The 15,781-nt window shown below is 35.6% G+C and overlaps 1 protein-coding gene across 2 annotated transcripts; it reads left to right on the forward strand.

Moving 5' to 3' along the window:
• The first annotated feature begins 10,741 nt into the window (after positions 1 to 10,741).
• On the forward strand, positions 10,742 to 15,781 carry LOC146902243 (uncharacterized). Of its 2 annotated transcripts, none has more exons than XM_085731793.1 (9): positions 10,742 to 11,190; positions 11,613 to 11,705; positions 12,712 to 12,816; positions 12,941 to 13,093; positions 13,179 to 13,277; positions 13,366 to 13,494; positions 15,054 to 15,233; positions 15,317 to 15,433; positions 15,547 to 15,781. In XM_085731793.1, exons 1-9 carry the CDS (start codon positions 10,846 to 10,848, stop codon positions 15,727 to 15,729), a joined length of 1,404 nt encoding a protein of 467 aa, XP_085587919.1. In that variant the 5' UTR covers positions 10,742 to 10,845; the 3' UTR covers positions 15,730 to 15,781. The 2 variants fall into 2 exon arrangements, with proteins under 2 accessions (XP_085587919.1, XP_085587920.1); XM_085731794.1 differs by having other exon boundaries at positions 11,625 to 11,705.

Consider the following 15,781-nt stretch of genomic DNA (forward strand, 5'->3'; position numbering starts at 1 on the left):
TTGTACCAAATCGGCATATTTTTCTTTTAAATCCTTCAACTCATTGGTTCTTACTTCAAAATGTGTAAGAAGTTCTTTAAGTGACTCAACAAGTTCATTTCTCGGGAATTTTGGAATATACCTCGTTTTCATCTTCGAGTCCGAATCCGATCCAAATTTTCCGAAGTTGCCGTTGCTACCAACCCAACGGCTACCTTTGCATCTTCATCGGCTTCCTCTTTATCGGATCCGGATTCACTACCCAAATCATCCCAGGTTGCCATTAAACTCTGCTTGATCTGCTTCTTGAGTTTGCTTGGTTTGAATGTAGACCTCTTTGACTTGTCCTTTGACTTTTCTCTTTGAAGATCGGGGCATTCGGCAATGAAGTGTCCAGGCTTCTTACGTTGAAGCATCCCTTCGATCTTCTTTCTTTGAGCTTCGGAGTTACCCCTTCGGGAGAGAAACTTTCGTTCTTCTTGGCCAGATATTGAAGTCTCGTTTGAGAGCATGGCCATTTCGGCGGCATCTGGTTCGAATCCGAACTTGGTTGCTCTTCCTCTTCGCATTCAACTACTTTGAGAGCTTTTGATGACTTGCCTTTGGATGGAAGAGCTATTGATTTACTCTTCTTAGTAGACTCATGTTCATTAAGACTTAACTCATGAACTTTGAGAGAACTAACAAGATCTTCGACACTTAAAGTGTTTAAATCTTTAGCTTCCTCAATGGCAATCACCTTTGGTCTCCATCTGGCGGTAAGCTTCCGAGTATCTTGCTTACATGATCGAAGCAACATAGCTCTTCTTTAGAATCGTAGCCCGAAACTAAGGTTTGAAACCTTGAGTACATCTCCGCAATGGTTTCATCATCCTTCATCTTGAATAGCTCATACTTGATGTACAAGCGGGGAGAGCCTTTGCTTCTTTGACCTTCTTGCTCCCTTCATAATTTGAACAGAGAGAAGCAAACATAGCTTTAGCAAGGATTTGTCACTCATCTTCATGTATTCTCGCTTTGGGTATGGCAAGACAAGAGCTCCTCTGATAATATGATGCTTCTTGTAGAGTTTCCTCGGTTCTGGAGTATGTTTCTTTCTATCCACAGCAGCTCCTTCTTCATCAAGGACTAAATCACCAACACCATCTTCCGAATATCCCATAATTCTTCATCCAAAGCTCATGATGTAACCGTAAAAGTTGGTCTTCCACCAAGAGAACTCTTCAAAGCATCTCCATTGAACTTTGGAACTTTTCCAACACCGGTTTTCTTACTATCACTATAATCATGTGAGACATGTTTATAGCTAGTATCACTAGAACCGGTAGGAGGAGGAGTAGACATGTTTTTCTCGGATCTTTGATCGTTGCACGGTTAAGTGTTACACAACAGACCAAGGCTCTAGATACCAATTGAAGGTGAGAAAAACACAAGAAGGGGGTTGAATTGTGTTTTAGAAAAATTCTTCGTTTCTCCTAAAACCGAACACACCGATCGAAGCTAAGCGAGACAGCCTTCGAAGTGATAATCGAATCTAAATGCAGCGGAATAAAACAGAGAGAGAAGAAGAACGACACAAAGCAATTATACCGGTTCCTTCCACAATCCGGAAGTAGTCCGGTCCCTTGCACTTCCAAGGAGATTTCACTATGAGTAATATCTCGATTACAAATGCTCAAGCACACAAGCAAGAGACTTCCAATGCTCAAGCACACAAGCAAGAGACTTCCTTTGCTCAAGAACACAATCAAGAGACTTCCCGCTCAAGCACAACCGCAAGAGACTTCCTAACTAAACAAAATTACACGTAAAATTGTTTAAGGTTGAACACTTGATATACAATCAGAGGTGCTCACAATACAAATCGATACGTACTCAATGGACTTAAGAATTTCTAAGATATGACTTTGAGACACGAAATTCTAAGTGAATGCAGAACAATTTCAGCAGAGGTTTGGTACTTGTGAAAATCTTGTGAGTCTTTCGTTCAGCGTTCTTGCATTGCCAAAACTCTAATTCTTCACTCCTTTATATAGAGGTGTGAAAGAGACGTTGTGAAATTGCCAAGACACCAAAGAGTCGTTGTTGAAGCTTGATCTTTCACCAATGATCTTTTGCCTGATTTGGTTGTTGTCCTATGAAGAACAAATTTGAAATCCATTCCTTATCCAAAGGAACATCTATGCAGCGAAGCCGTATTCTCGGAGCCGTTTTCTTGTCTTGTAGCGTGGACACAAAACGAGTAGTGGAGAACGTGGTTGTACAATTCGTACAAAGTACAATGTCAACGCTTTCGTCCAAATTGCAAGCACAAGCCTTCAAACACCTTTGAAATGACCGTTGCAAAACTCCACTAATCCTTCGTTTGTGTTTTCGAATCCAATAGACGGCCTTTTGCATTGATAATTCTTCAAATCTTGAATCTTTTGTAAATCCATTGAGATTCGGCTTCGGTGAAATAGCTTCGATGAGGCGACTTCGATGATGCGACTTCGATGATATGACTTCGCAGCTTCGGTGACGCAGCCTTCGATGATGTGGCTTCGGACCTCTTGTCTTCGAAGCACTATTCTTCAGAGCAGCTTACTTCAGAGCGCTATTTCTTCGGGAGCAGCTTGACTTCGGGAGCGCTTTGCCTTCGAATCATCTAAGCTTCATTTCCTTTGCTCTTTATTTGCTCATTCGAACCAATGATGATGTAACTTTATAATTATGGTCCCGTACACTTGAACAAATATTAGCTAGTCCAATTTACAATTTTTAATACCTTGTTATCATCAAAACTTTTTAAGGTTCATTGTTAAACACATTTTGTTCCAACATATATATATATATATATATATATATATATATATATATATATATATATATATATATATATATTCATATCATGTTTGTTGCATTGTTTTTTAATATTTAAATTTATACTTATCTATTTGTTACATGTGCTATTTGTATTCAAAATGAGGGCATTTATGGAAAGAAAAATTCATCCCAAAAAAGCTGAAAGGGGGTGTTTTCTTTATATATAGTATAGATTAAGGAGGCCGAAATAGTAATATTTAAACAAAAATAATATTTATACAATTATTTTGTGATAATTTTTGTGATAACTTTTCTTCTCATTCTCACATTGTATTTTTAATTTTTCTCATTATTGTTTGATTTTCGTGTCAATAAATTTTTTTCTTTGTAAATTTATGGTTGTTTCAAAAGTTGTCACACAAATGATTGTTCAAATAACACATCTCAAATAATTTGCATACTTTTAAAAATTCAATTCATCACTTTTCATCACAATTCAATACAATATTTCTATTTATGTTTCCTTAACCAATGACTTAAACTACTCTTTAGCATTTCCCTATTTAAAAATTACTCTATGTGTGAATTCGGTCAAAATCACACCAATGAAATAAAAATTTGTGGAGCAAAGGAAGTAGTAATCAATGACTAAAGTAGCCTAAAGCAGCGGCAACAACGGCAACAAAAAAAAACCTAAATCTAAGTGTAGAATAACACCACAAGCATAATCAAAGCAACAAGATATAAGAAAGAAAAAATTAAACAAACACACCAAGATTGGTAACCCAGTTCAGTCCAATATGACCTACTTTGGGGGAGAGAGCAGCTCTCCAATCCACTAAGATGAAAGTTATACAAATGGGTTACAAGAAATTAGCTTAAAAGCTCACAAAGAACAAGACCTAATTTCTGCCCAATTTTCAAGTCACCCACACTCACAATGAATCCTAAAAGAAAACACTAAAGGAAGCTTTTTGATCCTTCCAATGGTGAAATCTCACTACTCAAGGTATTTACAATGTTTCCCAACTCAAGAAAGACACTCAACCCTAAAGTTACCTCCTTTATACTCTCAAGTTTCTCTTTCTTTAAGCTCTCCTTCAAAAATGAACTGTGAAAGTATAAATAATACCATGTAACAAGTCAAAATTGTGTCACGATTGACAAAATCGTGTCACTATTCGTAACGTACGACACAAGGTACACAAATCTTATCCATAAATTGTGTTACGATGGCCATAAATCGTGTCACGATTTTCCTCCAAAACAAACTCCGTGCTCATCGCCTACGAAATCGTGTCACGATAGCAAAATCGTGCCACGATTTTGCTCCTTCACAAATCCACAATTTTAAGTCAATTTCAACACTATGTCTTCTTTAATAAAAAACTTTATATGTCTTACCTAAGCAATTATATTTTTTTTAAATGGTCACTTTGGTCCCCGACTCGCACCTCGCTATCACAAAGGTCCCCGAGTCACGATTAAATACAAAGTAGTCCCCGAATGTGCACTTCCGTTATCGCTTAGTCTATGGCGTTAAAAACTTCGTTAAATGATGAGGTGGCATGCTTGAGGTGTCACGGGGGCTAAAGTGAAAGTAGAAAATGATCACTTAGGTCCTTGAACCGAAAATCAATATCCCCAAATTGAATCTCAAATCCCTAAATCTCGAATTTAATCCTCAAATCCTTAAATTTCTAAATCTCATATAATTCCCTCTTTATTCAAAATCAATTTATTTTTTAGATGTTGTTAATCAACGGAGATTTGTGGTAAGAAAGGAACATAGTAAACTCCAAATCTTGTGTTGTCAATCAAAGGAGTTTAGTTTATATGGTGTGGATTATTATAATTAATAGTACCTCTATGTCGGATGCCTCCAAACTTTGGCTTAACTAAACATGATTGTCCTCGTGAGTTTAGCTCGGTGGGTAGGGACAATGCATAATATATGCAAGGTCCGGCTTCAAGCCCCGGCCACCATGAGAAAAAAAAACTAAACATGATTGAAAATAGCTTCAACCATAACTTACTTTCTACTAAAACACATTTATTAAACATGCATGTTGAAACAGACTAATTAGCTTCGGTGCCCTTACACTATAGAATGTGGGAAGATTATACTTTTTAGAATTGAGGAGTAAAATGTGGTGACTTCTTATAAACATTAGAATTCGGTACAATCCGGAGAATTAACAACAACAAAAAATGAAATTGATTTTGAACAAAGAGGGAATTAGATGAGATTTTGGGATTTGAGGAATAAATTTGGGATTTATGGATTTGAGATTTAATTTGGGGATATTGATTTTCGATTAGGGACCAAAATGACAATTATCTACTTTCACTTTAGTCTCGTGACACCCCATGCACGTCACCTCATCAATTAACAAAAGTTTTCAACACTAGAGACTAAACCGATAACTAAGCGAGGACGGATGCATGTGTATCCTTGTGTAGGCTTGTGCACACAAACTATTTATAATTTTATTTTTAATTAGTATAATGTATTAATAGTTGACATTTTGATCAAATGGCTCACATTTATAATACAATATTTCTCTCTCAGCCGACACTTATATCACACAACCTTGTTTTCAAATGTATATTTAATGCTTTGAATTAATATATATATATATATATATATATATATATATATATATATATATTAGTGCCCCCACTTTGCAAAATCCCCTGGATCCGTCACCGAACGGAAGTGCACATTTAAGAACTGCTTTGTATTTAATTGAGTCGAGACTTTTGTGACAATGAAGTGCGAGTCGTAGTAACCATTTACTCTTCTTTTTTGTACAAACTACACTTATATTTTTTTTTAATTGAAAACAACAATTATTTATTGCAAAATTATGTATTCAATATAAAATACATAATTTTCTAGATAAAATTACTATTTTTTATTCTTACAACTATGAGTATGAACATGATAGAAAAAGTTTATTTCTATTTTAATTTCAAAAAAGAAAAAGATTATTTCCCTGATTTCTCCCCTGGATTGTCGTCTACTCCGTGTGACAAAATGGAGTGTAGGTGTTTCTCCATTGTTGTTTAATGAAGATCGTGTCTCGAATTACGATACACAACTAGACCAGCTAAATACTTTATTGTTTTGAATTGTTTTCGTATTTAATATACAAAAATGAAGGATGGAATTTTTTATAGACCTTATTGCTTCTTGAATTGTAAGATTTCTTTGCTTTAATTTTTTCTCTCTTTTTTAGCGATATTTCAAGTTGTCCAACAAAGAAGGCAACTGAAATGAATTACCTGCTAAAATATTTTGGTCAGTGATGGTGACTTGGCAACCAAAAAGAAGAAGAAATATGGCGAAGAATGATGAGCAAGTTGAGGAAACATGTGGAAAATATAAATTAGGTTTACGTGAGTACACCATCATTCATAAATAAGGATAGTGTAAAAATAGAACGTACGTGATGAACAAAAATTTATTCCAATTGCATTTGGAAAGAGAAGGAAAAATTTTAGTGTAGCTTATTCAGATGATTTTTTAAATTAAAAATAGTCCATATCACTAATTTTAATCAATGAGAATTAACATGATAAAGATTAAAGATAGGCAAGAAGGCTACTACTATAAAGGGCTCACTCTCGAAAAAAATTATTTTTGTGACAAATATTATTATCCTAATTGCCTCAAGATCTTTATGTGACGTCAATTGAAGAATTGAACCATCAGTTCATAAACATCATATGCTTGTGAGCTTCATTTTCACATAGCGCATGATGTATATTGTTGTAATTTGTGATTGGTATGTGACAGATAGAGAATGGTCGACATTGGACATATAGTTGTAATTGCGACGGTGACAGAAGAATGGGTTTCCACCTCAATTGGAGCTGGTCCTCCTCCTAAAAAGGGCATAGCAGGGGTTATAAAAACATTATCTTTTCAACACTCTTTCTAACATTCATTTATTTATTGGATGTAATTCATACGATCGTTTCACCACTTTACGTGATACAGTGTAATACGTACATTGATTACACTCAATAGAATAGTGAACTGTTAAAGAGTACTAAAAATAAAGTGTTTCTAACACTCTTGAAAAGGGTATGACCCTAATCTTGCATGGGGTTGGTGTGGCATGAAGAATTGAAAGGGAGAAAAAGATGAACATTAGTAGAACCTTCATTTAGATAAGGAATAGAAATTTGAGATTTACATACATATAAATCACCCAAAACTAAGGCTTTTTTTGCGAGTTTTGAGGGGAAGGAAAGGAAAGACTAAGGAGTGGAAGGGAAGGAAAAGGAGGGAAGGGAGAAAGGAGGAAAACCTTCCCCTTGTTTGGGAGTTAAAAACCAACAAGGAAAGGAGATGGGGGGCTTATGTTATAATTTTACTATTTATACATTGTGTTATACTTTGTAATTTATCTTGTAATTTATTTAAAACAACTTATCTCATGAAAAACAAATTATTACGATCTATTTTTAAAAAACAACTTATTCAAAACAGCTTATTTATAAAAATAAAAAAAAAGCTTATTACAATCACTTTTTAAAAAACAACTTATTTATACAAAACACGACTCATTACGGTCTCTTTTTTAAAAAATAGCTTATTCAAAACAACTTATCTCATGACAAACAAATTATTACGATCTCTTTTTAAAAAACATCTTATTCAAAACAGCTTATTTATAAATAAAAAAAGCTTATTACGTTCTCTTTTTAAAAAACGGCTTATTAATGCAAACCGAGTTTATTATGATCTCTTTTTAAAATATAGCTTATTCAAAATAGCTTATCTTATGACAAACAACTTATTATGATCTCCTTTAAAAATACAACTTATTCAAAATAACTTATTACAATCTCTTTTTCAAAAACGGCTTATTCTAAACGGCTTATTTATGCAAAACGGCTTATTACGACCTCTTTTTCAAAAACAACTTATTCAAAACATCTTATTTATGCAAAACAACTTATTACGACCTTTTTTCAAAAAACGGCTTATTTATTCAAAACAACTTATTTATGCGGTTTTTGAAAATGAGGTCGTAATAAGCCGTTTTGTATAAATAAGTTGTTTTGAATAAGTTGTTTTTAAAAAGATTGTAATAATTCGGTAATGTCTAAAATTGGAATTTTGAATTATTATGAGAGCAAAATTGTCAATTTGTTTGTTTAACCCCCAATTTAGGGGAACTTTAAAATTGAACAAATAAAGCCCTTCAAAACCCTCCAAAACTTTTCCCTTGTTTTTTTAAAAACTCGCAAAAAAGAGTTTACCACTCCATAAGCCTTTCCTTCCCCTCCCCTCCCCTCCAAAACCCAACTCGCAAACAAAGCATAAGAGCACGTAGGCAAAATAAGTAGATTGGCATAAATTTGACGGAAAAGACTAGACTATCGAAAGCAAATTAAAAGACCGAAACCGAACAAAAAGTATTTATGGGAAACTACAAAATATGTTAAGACCAAATTATGGTTTAGTATAAAATTTATGTTGGACCCTTAAAAAAATTGAACCGTTATGTTAAATAAAGATATGCTACAAGGTGTTCCCGAAGGTAGAGGTGTCAAATGGGCTGGCCCGGCCCAACACGGCTCGAGCCCGAGAGGCCCGACTACATAAATGGGTCAGCCCGGCCCAACCCATTTATAATTGGGCCTGCATTCTAGGACAGCTTGTGTGGACCATGGGCCGGCCCGACCCGGCCGGTTATTTTTTACTTTTAAAATTTATTCACTCTTTTTTATGTATTTTTAATATATTAATCACTCACCACTATTTTTTTGCTAAAATATGATTAGATGGACGTAAAGTGTAAATAATTTTTACATTAACATTGAATATTAATAAAACTCTAGATTATTCATTCAATTAAATCAAATTAATAATTTATAAACTTTAAAATTTTAAAACTTTAAGCTAAATTCATTCATTTTTATTTATTTAAATATTTTTTATTAATAAATTTTAAAATAGTTGATCATTTTTTTCAAAAATATACTATTTTTTAACAAAAATTGCCCGTAGCCCGATGGGACAACCCGGCCCACCCCAATTTTTATATGAGCCAAAAAAGCCCGAGTGTGTTTTTGGGGTAGTTTTTTAGGCCCGGCCCAAAATTGTGGGCTAATGGGCCCCATTAGCCCGGCCCATTTTTGACAACTCTACCCGAAGGGATGCAACCGGTTTACGTAGCCGGACCTCTAAAATATTGGAGACTCAAAAAAGTTATTATAGGTGCAGGTCCAATGGACCTCACCCAATTATTTATAAGATTTCATTTTAGGCCCTTTATTATCTCTTTTGGCCGAAAAATAACCTCCAGGAGTTATTTATCGGAGGTGTTATATTTTTAAAAAATGCCTTCCAAGGAGTTATATTCCAAATTTTTTAGGGTCCTTTAGAGATATCGAGGAGGCCTAAAAAGAGATGCTTAATTATATTTGTTATGTTAAAGAAATAAGTAATTGGATATGTCAAGTCCAAAGAGTGTGAAAATGATGATAAATATATTAGCTTGAAGTTGTATTTTATGTTATTGATTAGGATATGATTTTTTTTTTTGTATTAGTTACAATGATGACTATTTTTTTATGTTTATGGATTTTTTTTTCTGAAAGAATGTTTATGGATGTTATTTACAATTAAATAAAAGATTGCTCTTTTAAAAAAATATGTTTATATTTTATTAGAGGTCCATTTTTACTATGTGAGTCGAGCCTCCACCGTGATTAGGACAACATGTACAACTTGATACATCATTAATTGACAATAGTCATCCTAGCTTGCCAAATATATTAAAGGAAAGACATATCAAGTTATGCGTGTATTTGATTCTCGGCTCTAAAGTCCAAGTAATTTAAGCAATGCGAGTTCCAAATGCAACATAAAAACAAATTTTTTACTAAATGAGTTTAAGTGGTCAATATGTTTTGTCAAATGACGAATCGTTCAGCAAAACTTGAGGTAGGTTATCCATATTTTACTTATCTTTCAATCGAGTTTCGGATTATTCGGGTCTTTTCTCTAGAAACCAGATGGTTAACAAAAAAAAAACAAATATTCTACACCAATATGGTAATATCCTACTCAAACTAGATAGAGCGTAGTAACAAATTTTAAATCAACTACGAGCTAAAACTAACACAAAATTTAATTAAATCAAGTCTTCCATTCTGCATTTGATAGCAGCTCCAATGCTCGAAGCTCATATCCGTTCTTGCCAGCAATAAAGCCTAAGGCCATAAGAGTTGACAAGCTCTCTCCAAAAGTGTCAGATCGCCTAAGATTAAGGCCACTAAAATATTAGTTTTAGGTCTACCGATAAAAATTTATTTGTCATTAATTTTTATAAATAAAAATAAAATCGAGACTTTATATGTAGACGATGAGAAGACTCATTAAAATTTGTTTTAAACCCCATTGACTATTGAAAATTATTGTTAGTCACGCGAAATTAGTGCTTAAAAGTAAAAAATGTGGGGGTAAAATTGGAATTTACACCCATCTAAATGTTACTCCCTTCGTGTCCCATATTACTTGACCTAGTTGACCCCGTCACGGATGCCAATGCACAATTTTAAACTTAAATTTCTTTAATAATCTAGTAGAAAAAAGGGTCTTGTTAACCAGGCCCGGGAGATCTGAATAAGGAAGCAAATATAGTAATATTTGCCTTGAAAGTTCTGTGTAATCAATGCATTAAAAGATTAAAAAGTGTGTTTTTTTTTTACTTTCACTTTCTTCTTAGCTTCCTTAACCAGGTCTCGTACTCGTTAACATTTTCCATTTCGTTTTTATATGTTAGTAGAAAAATAGAAATTAAAACATGTTACGTGAATAGTGTAAATATTCTAAATAGGTCAAATAATATAGGACGGAGGGAGTAGTATGTTTTTGGCGCTTACCTTCCATTCAACCGGTTACTTCCTTACCTACCATTCTCCTTCTTCTTCTGACTAAACTGAATTTTGATATCCGAGTCATGGAGAAGAAGGAGCAGAATTTGCGAAACCAGAACCACTCTTTCTCTCTCACCTTTCCAAATTCCACTTCCTACCATGCACAAAGGCAAGCTCAAGCTTCAACCTCCAGACAAGCCGGGAAGGTTCATCTTTCCCGATAGCCTTGGAAGCTTTGTGATGATCACTGGATTGGATGAAAATGGAAATGAAGTCGAGAGATCGGAGTTTGAAGTTGAGTCCGGTGAAGAGCTGGAACCGATTGAACCTGGCGCTTTAGCGTTTCACAGAGAGAGTGAGGGTGGTGATGAAGCTATGGAAGAGGAAAAAGATGATAGTGATCAAAAAATTAAGAAGAAGATGAATAAAGAGGGTGTTGCAACTTCGGTTTCTCTGTTGAAATCTATTTCGTTGGATGAGAAAAGATCGGATTTAGAATATGAGGTTGGAGGTGTGGTTATGTTTTGTTTTAGGGATTGTTTGAATGGACTTATTTGAGTTTATCTATCGGCATCCCGCATAAATTATGTGAGACTGCTTGGGAGAACTTATGAAAACAAATCATGATATTGTTATTAGTTGTTTTCAGCTTATCTTCATAAGTTCTTCAAGATAACATATGAATACAACTTATAGCTTATATGAAAACAATTTAACTTTGTTTTATCTTTTGATATAGAAATAAATGATAAGTGCTTGTGCTATAAGTTGCAAATAAGTTGTTTATCCAAACACAGCCTAAATTAATTAGGTCATGAAAAATTGAAATGAAGTGTGGATTATGTATTTGTCTTGTTAGGGTTTCTTCTAAAATATGCTATTTCTTGTTCATTCTTTCCTTTTTATTTATTTATTTATTAATCTAGCTTTCTCGAAAGGAGATTAATTTGGAAAAATTGCGAAGAATTGCTAGCACTGGGATTCCTGATGGAGGAGGTTTGCGTGCACCGATTTGGAAGGTGATAACTCCATCACGTTCATTTAGTTGATTTGAATTTTCAACTTTGGTGCTTACTTTGCATATTAATGTGATAATGTGATGCCTTAGGGCACTTTGAAAACTTACACTATTAGGGAATATAATATGTATTGCATGTTTATGACATCCATTCCATCATCCGAATTAGACTATTGGAGTAGAGAAAGAAAAGAATGTAACATTAGAATTCGAGATATGTTAGTACTGGTGGGGCATCGATTGAAGTTAGAGGGGATGTTAAATATTTGATGCTCACTGTGGTTAGCAGTTGGATGTGTTGGCAGTGGCATAATTGAGCTGTTGGAGTGTTTGGTTTTCGCAATTTTAATATATGCAGGTTTCTACAATTGGTATAAAGAACTGCAGTCTGTATTTGAATTTGCTGAGTTGTTATAGTGGCAAATTGAATCTGTTAGTGAAGGAGGGACAAGCACGAATAAGACGGGGAAAAGGAGAAATCGTGTTAAATAAATGGGCTGCTGTGTTGGTGGTGGAACAAAGAAATGGTGTGTTAATATAGGATCGGGTAATGATGAATAAAACATATATGAATTGTTTGATATACATAAGGAGGGTATGAGAGCTCTGTCTTGCTTAATTCACATTATAAGAGGGCTTAAATAAATCGAAGGAGCGGTAACCTAGAGAGATATGGTGCAATGCAGGTGGAGGAAGGCTTGATGTTGATAAGTACTTTAGCAGTAGGAGCACACAGTAACTAAAATTGTGCTTCTGATGTAAACAAATGGTGTTGGTGTCCAATTGATACGGACAATGTTGTAATAAATTTTTTGCTAATCTTACCCAGCGTTTATTATTCTTTGATTAGCTTGTTCAACAAGAAAAGAAAAAAGACTAGCAAATATATAGATTTATGTAGAAAAAGAAAATAAATAAGATTAACTTTGCAAAAGTATAAAGCTCTCTGATTGTGGCTATGTCTGCACACAAGCAACTGATTGTCCTGTTATGATTTTCATATCCAGCTACTCTTGGGCTACTTACCTTCATGTCATGAACTATGGGAGACTCAATTAAAAGAGAATAGGCTAAAGTATGTTAATATGAAAAAGGAGCTTCTCTTGAATCAGGTAATATACTACTGCTTTGCACAATTTTCACATGAGCTGTCATATTTATATTGAACGTATGTGTGGACGTGTTGTAACTCCAGCTTTTCAGTTTTCACTGACCACATTGTTGAATCTAAGACAGTCAGAGCACATTTGGAAAGAACCTAAGCATTTAAGTTCGACTAAGCAACATGACGACAATGATGTTGATGGCCCCCTCAGGCGACATGAAATTCCCGTGGGAGATCACCCTTTGAGCCTCGATAAGGAAAGTCTTTGGAGACAATATTTTCAGGTAAGTTTCTTCTCCATTTTATAGTTACTTTGGACGCCTTCATGATAATGAAGTCGATACATATCACCGGATCCCCATTTTTTAGCATACAGAAATAGCGGAACAGATAGATCGAGATTTGCAGCGCACACATCCGGACATGCCATTCTTTTCAGCGGAGACATCATTTAGTCTAAATAATAGGGTAAGTGCCCTCCTTCTCCTTGTGTTACGTAATAGATTTTAGGGGGCTCGCCTCTGACTGAAGTGTTTACTGATACTTTTGTCAATAGGAAGCAATGAAGAATATTCTTCTCCTTTTTGCAAAGTTAAATCCTGCAATTTGTTATGTGCAAGGCATGAACGAGGTCTTGGCACCTATATACTACGTATTTAGTGCCGATACTGACAAGCAAAATTCTGTAAGCACTTTCTTGGTAAAAATTGTTTATCATGTCATTTGCACGTGTCCTTCTTTTTTCCAATTGGATAGGGTGAGTTCATAGTGTGTTTCAAGATGAATACATATGCTCAGCAGGATACCAAAATTAAAGGTTAAAAGAGGCTCTAACTTGTGTTTTTAAAATTTCAGTGTAAAACTTCTTACATATTGCTTATGAATCCATTATTAATGCTTCCTCTATTCACCCAATCATGTGCAGAAGCCTGAAAGCTATATATACTGCTATGCAATTTTGACTTTTAACTTCATCTGTTTTTAGAGATGAATCAAAACCAACCGAGCATATGGTTCACTGTCCTTCATAATACGTTGACCAATATCCATTACACATTTCTTTGGCCTAGTGATATCCATTATACTGCATAATCACAAATTGTATACCTTGCAGATGAGTTAAATAGAATTGACACTTTTAAATTACATGGTTATCATATTATAATAAGCATCCTTTCATATTGTGACATCCCGGACAAGTGTGACATCCTGCATCGCTTACGGGATTGCCGACTAACCCCACAAACCAACACGAGTCTTTTCGGTATGCTTTGTCCTCACTCACATGCTTACCGAGAAACTTCCCGGTAGGTCACCCATCCTAGTGCTACTCCAAGCCAAGCACGCTTAACTGTGGAGTTCCTATGGATTGAGCTCCCGAAAAGAAGATGCATCTTGTTGATATGGGTAGTACCTAACAATTCTTATAAGCCTTCCTTCAACCATGTAGTCCCATACCTACACGGCCTCCGGATCCCTCTCATTCCGATGTGATTCGGTTCCTCCTATCAACGTGGGGTCATCCCTGTAACAGCCCGGTGGTCCGACTCATCCCGCTTAAGTCCGGGGCCGGTGCGGCTCCGCCTTTGTTACCGGGCCACGTTGTGGGTGTTACATGCCCACCGAGATTCCGCCGCCCGGTTCGTCCCCGAACCACACCGTCTTGAGAGAGGTCCGCTCGATACCAAGTGTAACATCCCGGACAAGTGTGACATCCCGGATCGCTTACGGGATTGCCGACTAACCCCACAAACCAACACGAGTCTTTTCGATATGCTTTGTCCTCACTCACATGCTTACCGAGAAACTTCCCGTAGGTCACCCATCCTAGTACTACTCCAAGCCAAGCACGCTTAACCGTGGAGTTCCTATGGATTGAGCTCCCGAAAAGAAGATGCATCTTGTTGATATGGGTAGTACCTAACAATTCTTATAAGCCTTCCTTCAACCATGCAGTCCCGGCCTCCGGATCCCTCTCATTCCGATGTGATTCGGTTCCTCCTATCAACGTGGGGTCATCCTGTAACAGCCCGGTGGTCCGACTCATCCCGCTTGAGTCCGGGGCCGGTCCGGCTCCGCCACTGTTCTTGGGCCACGTTGTGGGTGTTACACATATCACCCATAACAATTCTTACTTGAGGATTGCCTGCATAAACAGCTGGCATAAAGGAATATAATGTTACTCTTTTTATGATGATGGCTTTGATTGTTTATTATTTGCTTATGCTTTATTTTCTCTCATAGGCTAATGCAGAAGCAGATAGTTTTTCTTGTTTTGTTCGAATCTTAGGCGACTCTGTGGATCATTTCTGTCAACAATTGGACAACAGTTCAAGCGGTATCCTTGCTACTCTTTCTCGTTTGTCGGAACTACTTAAAGTAAATGATGAGCAATTATGGCATCATCTTGAATTTACAACAAAGGTAGAACCTTTCAGCGTGTTTAATTCAACACTTTGTACGGTTCCATTTTATTTAAAACTCATGCCATAGAACCTCATGAACAGGTTAAACCACAATTTTATGCATTCCGGTGGATTACATTGCTACTCACTCAAGAGTTCAAATTCGAATCTATTTTGAGAATATGGGATACTCTTCTGAGTAATACTTTTGGTGTTCAGGTTTCTCTCAGCTGAATGCCTCGGCAATTTCTTAGAATGAAAGCAATATTCAAATCTACAATATCCTTACTGTAAACTTAATTGTGTATGGCTGTTTATACCTGTTTTTGCAGGATATGCTTCTACGGATCTGTTGTGCGATGCTACTTTGCGTGAAAAGCAGACTACTAAGCGGTGATTTTATAGCTAATATAAAGCTTTTACAACACTATCCTGATGATATTAACTTAGAATACCTCCTTCAGGTAGCTCAGGACATTAGTCCTGACACGTCTTCTTATATTTTGTCGCTTTGATTTATGACAGTAGACATTTTTCAAATGATTTAATTAAAGTTTATTTGAAAAA

The sequence above is a fragment of the Medicago sativa genome, chromosome 8 (genome assembly GCF_051527215.1).
Source record: "Medicago sativa cultivar Bolivia chromosome 8, Bolivia_mono, whole genome shotgun sequence".
Taxonomy (NCBI): domain Eukaryota; kingdom Viridiplantae; phylum Streptophyta; class Magnoliopsida; order Fabales; family Fabaceae; genus Medicago; species Medicago sativa.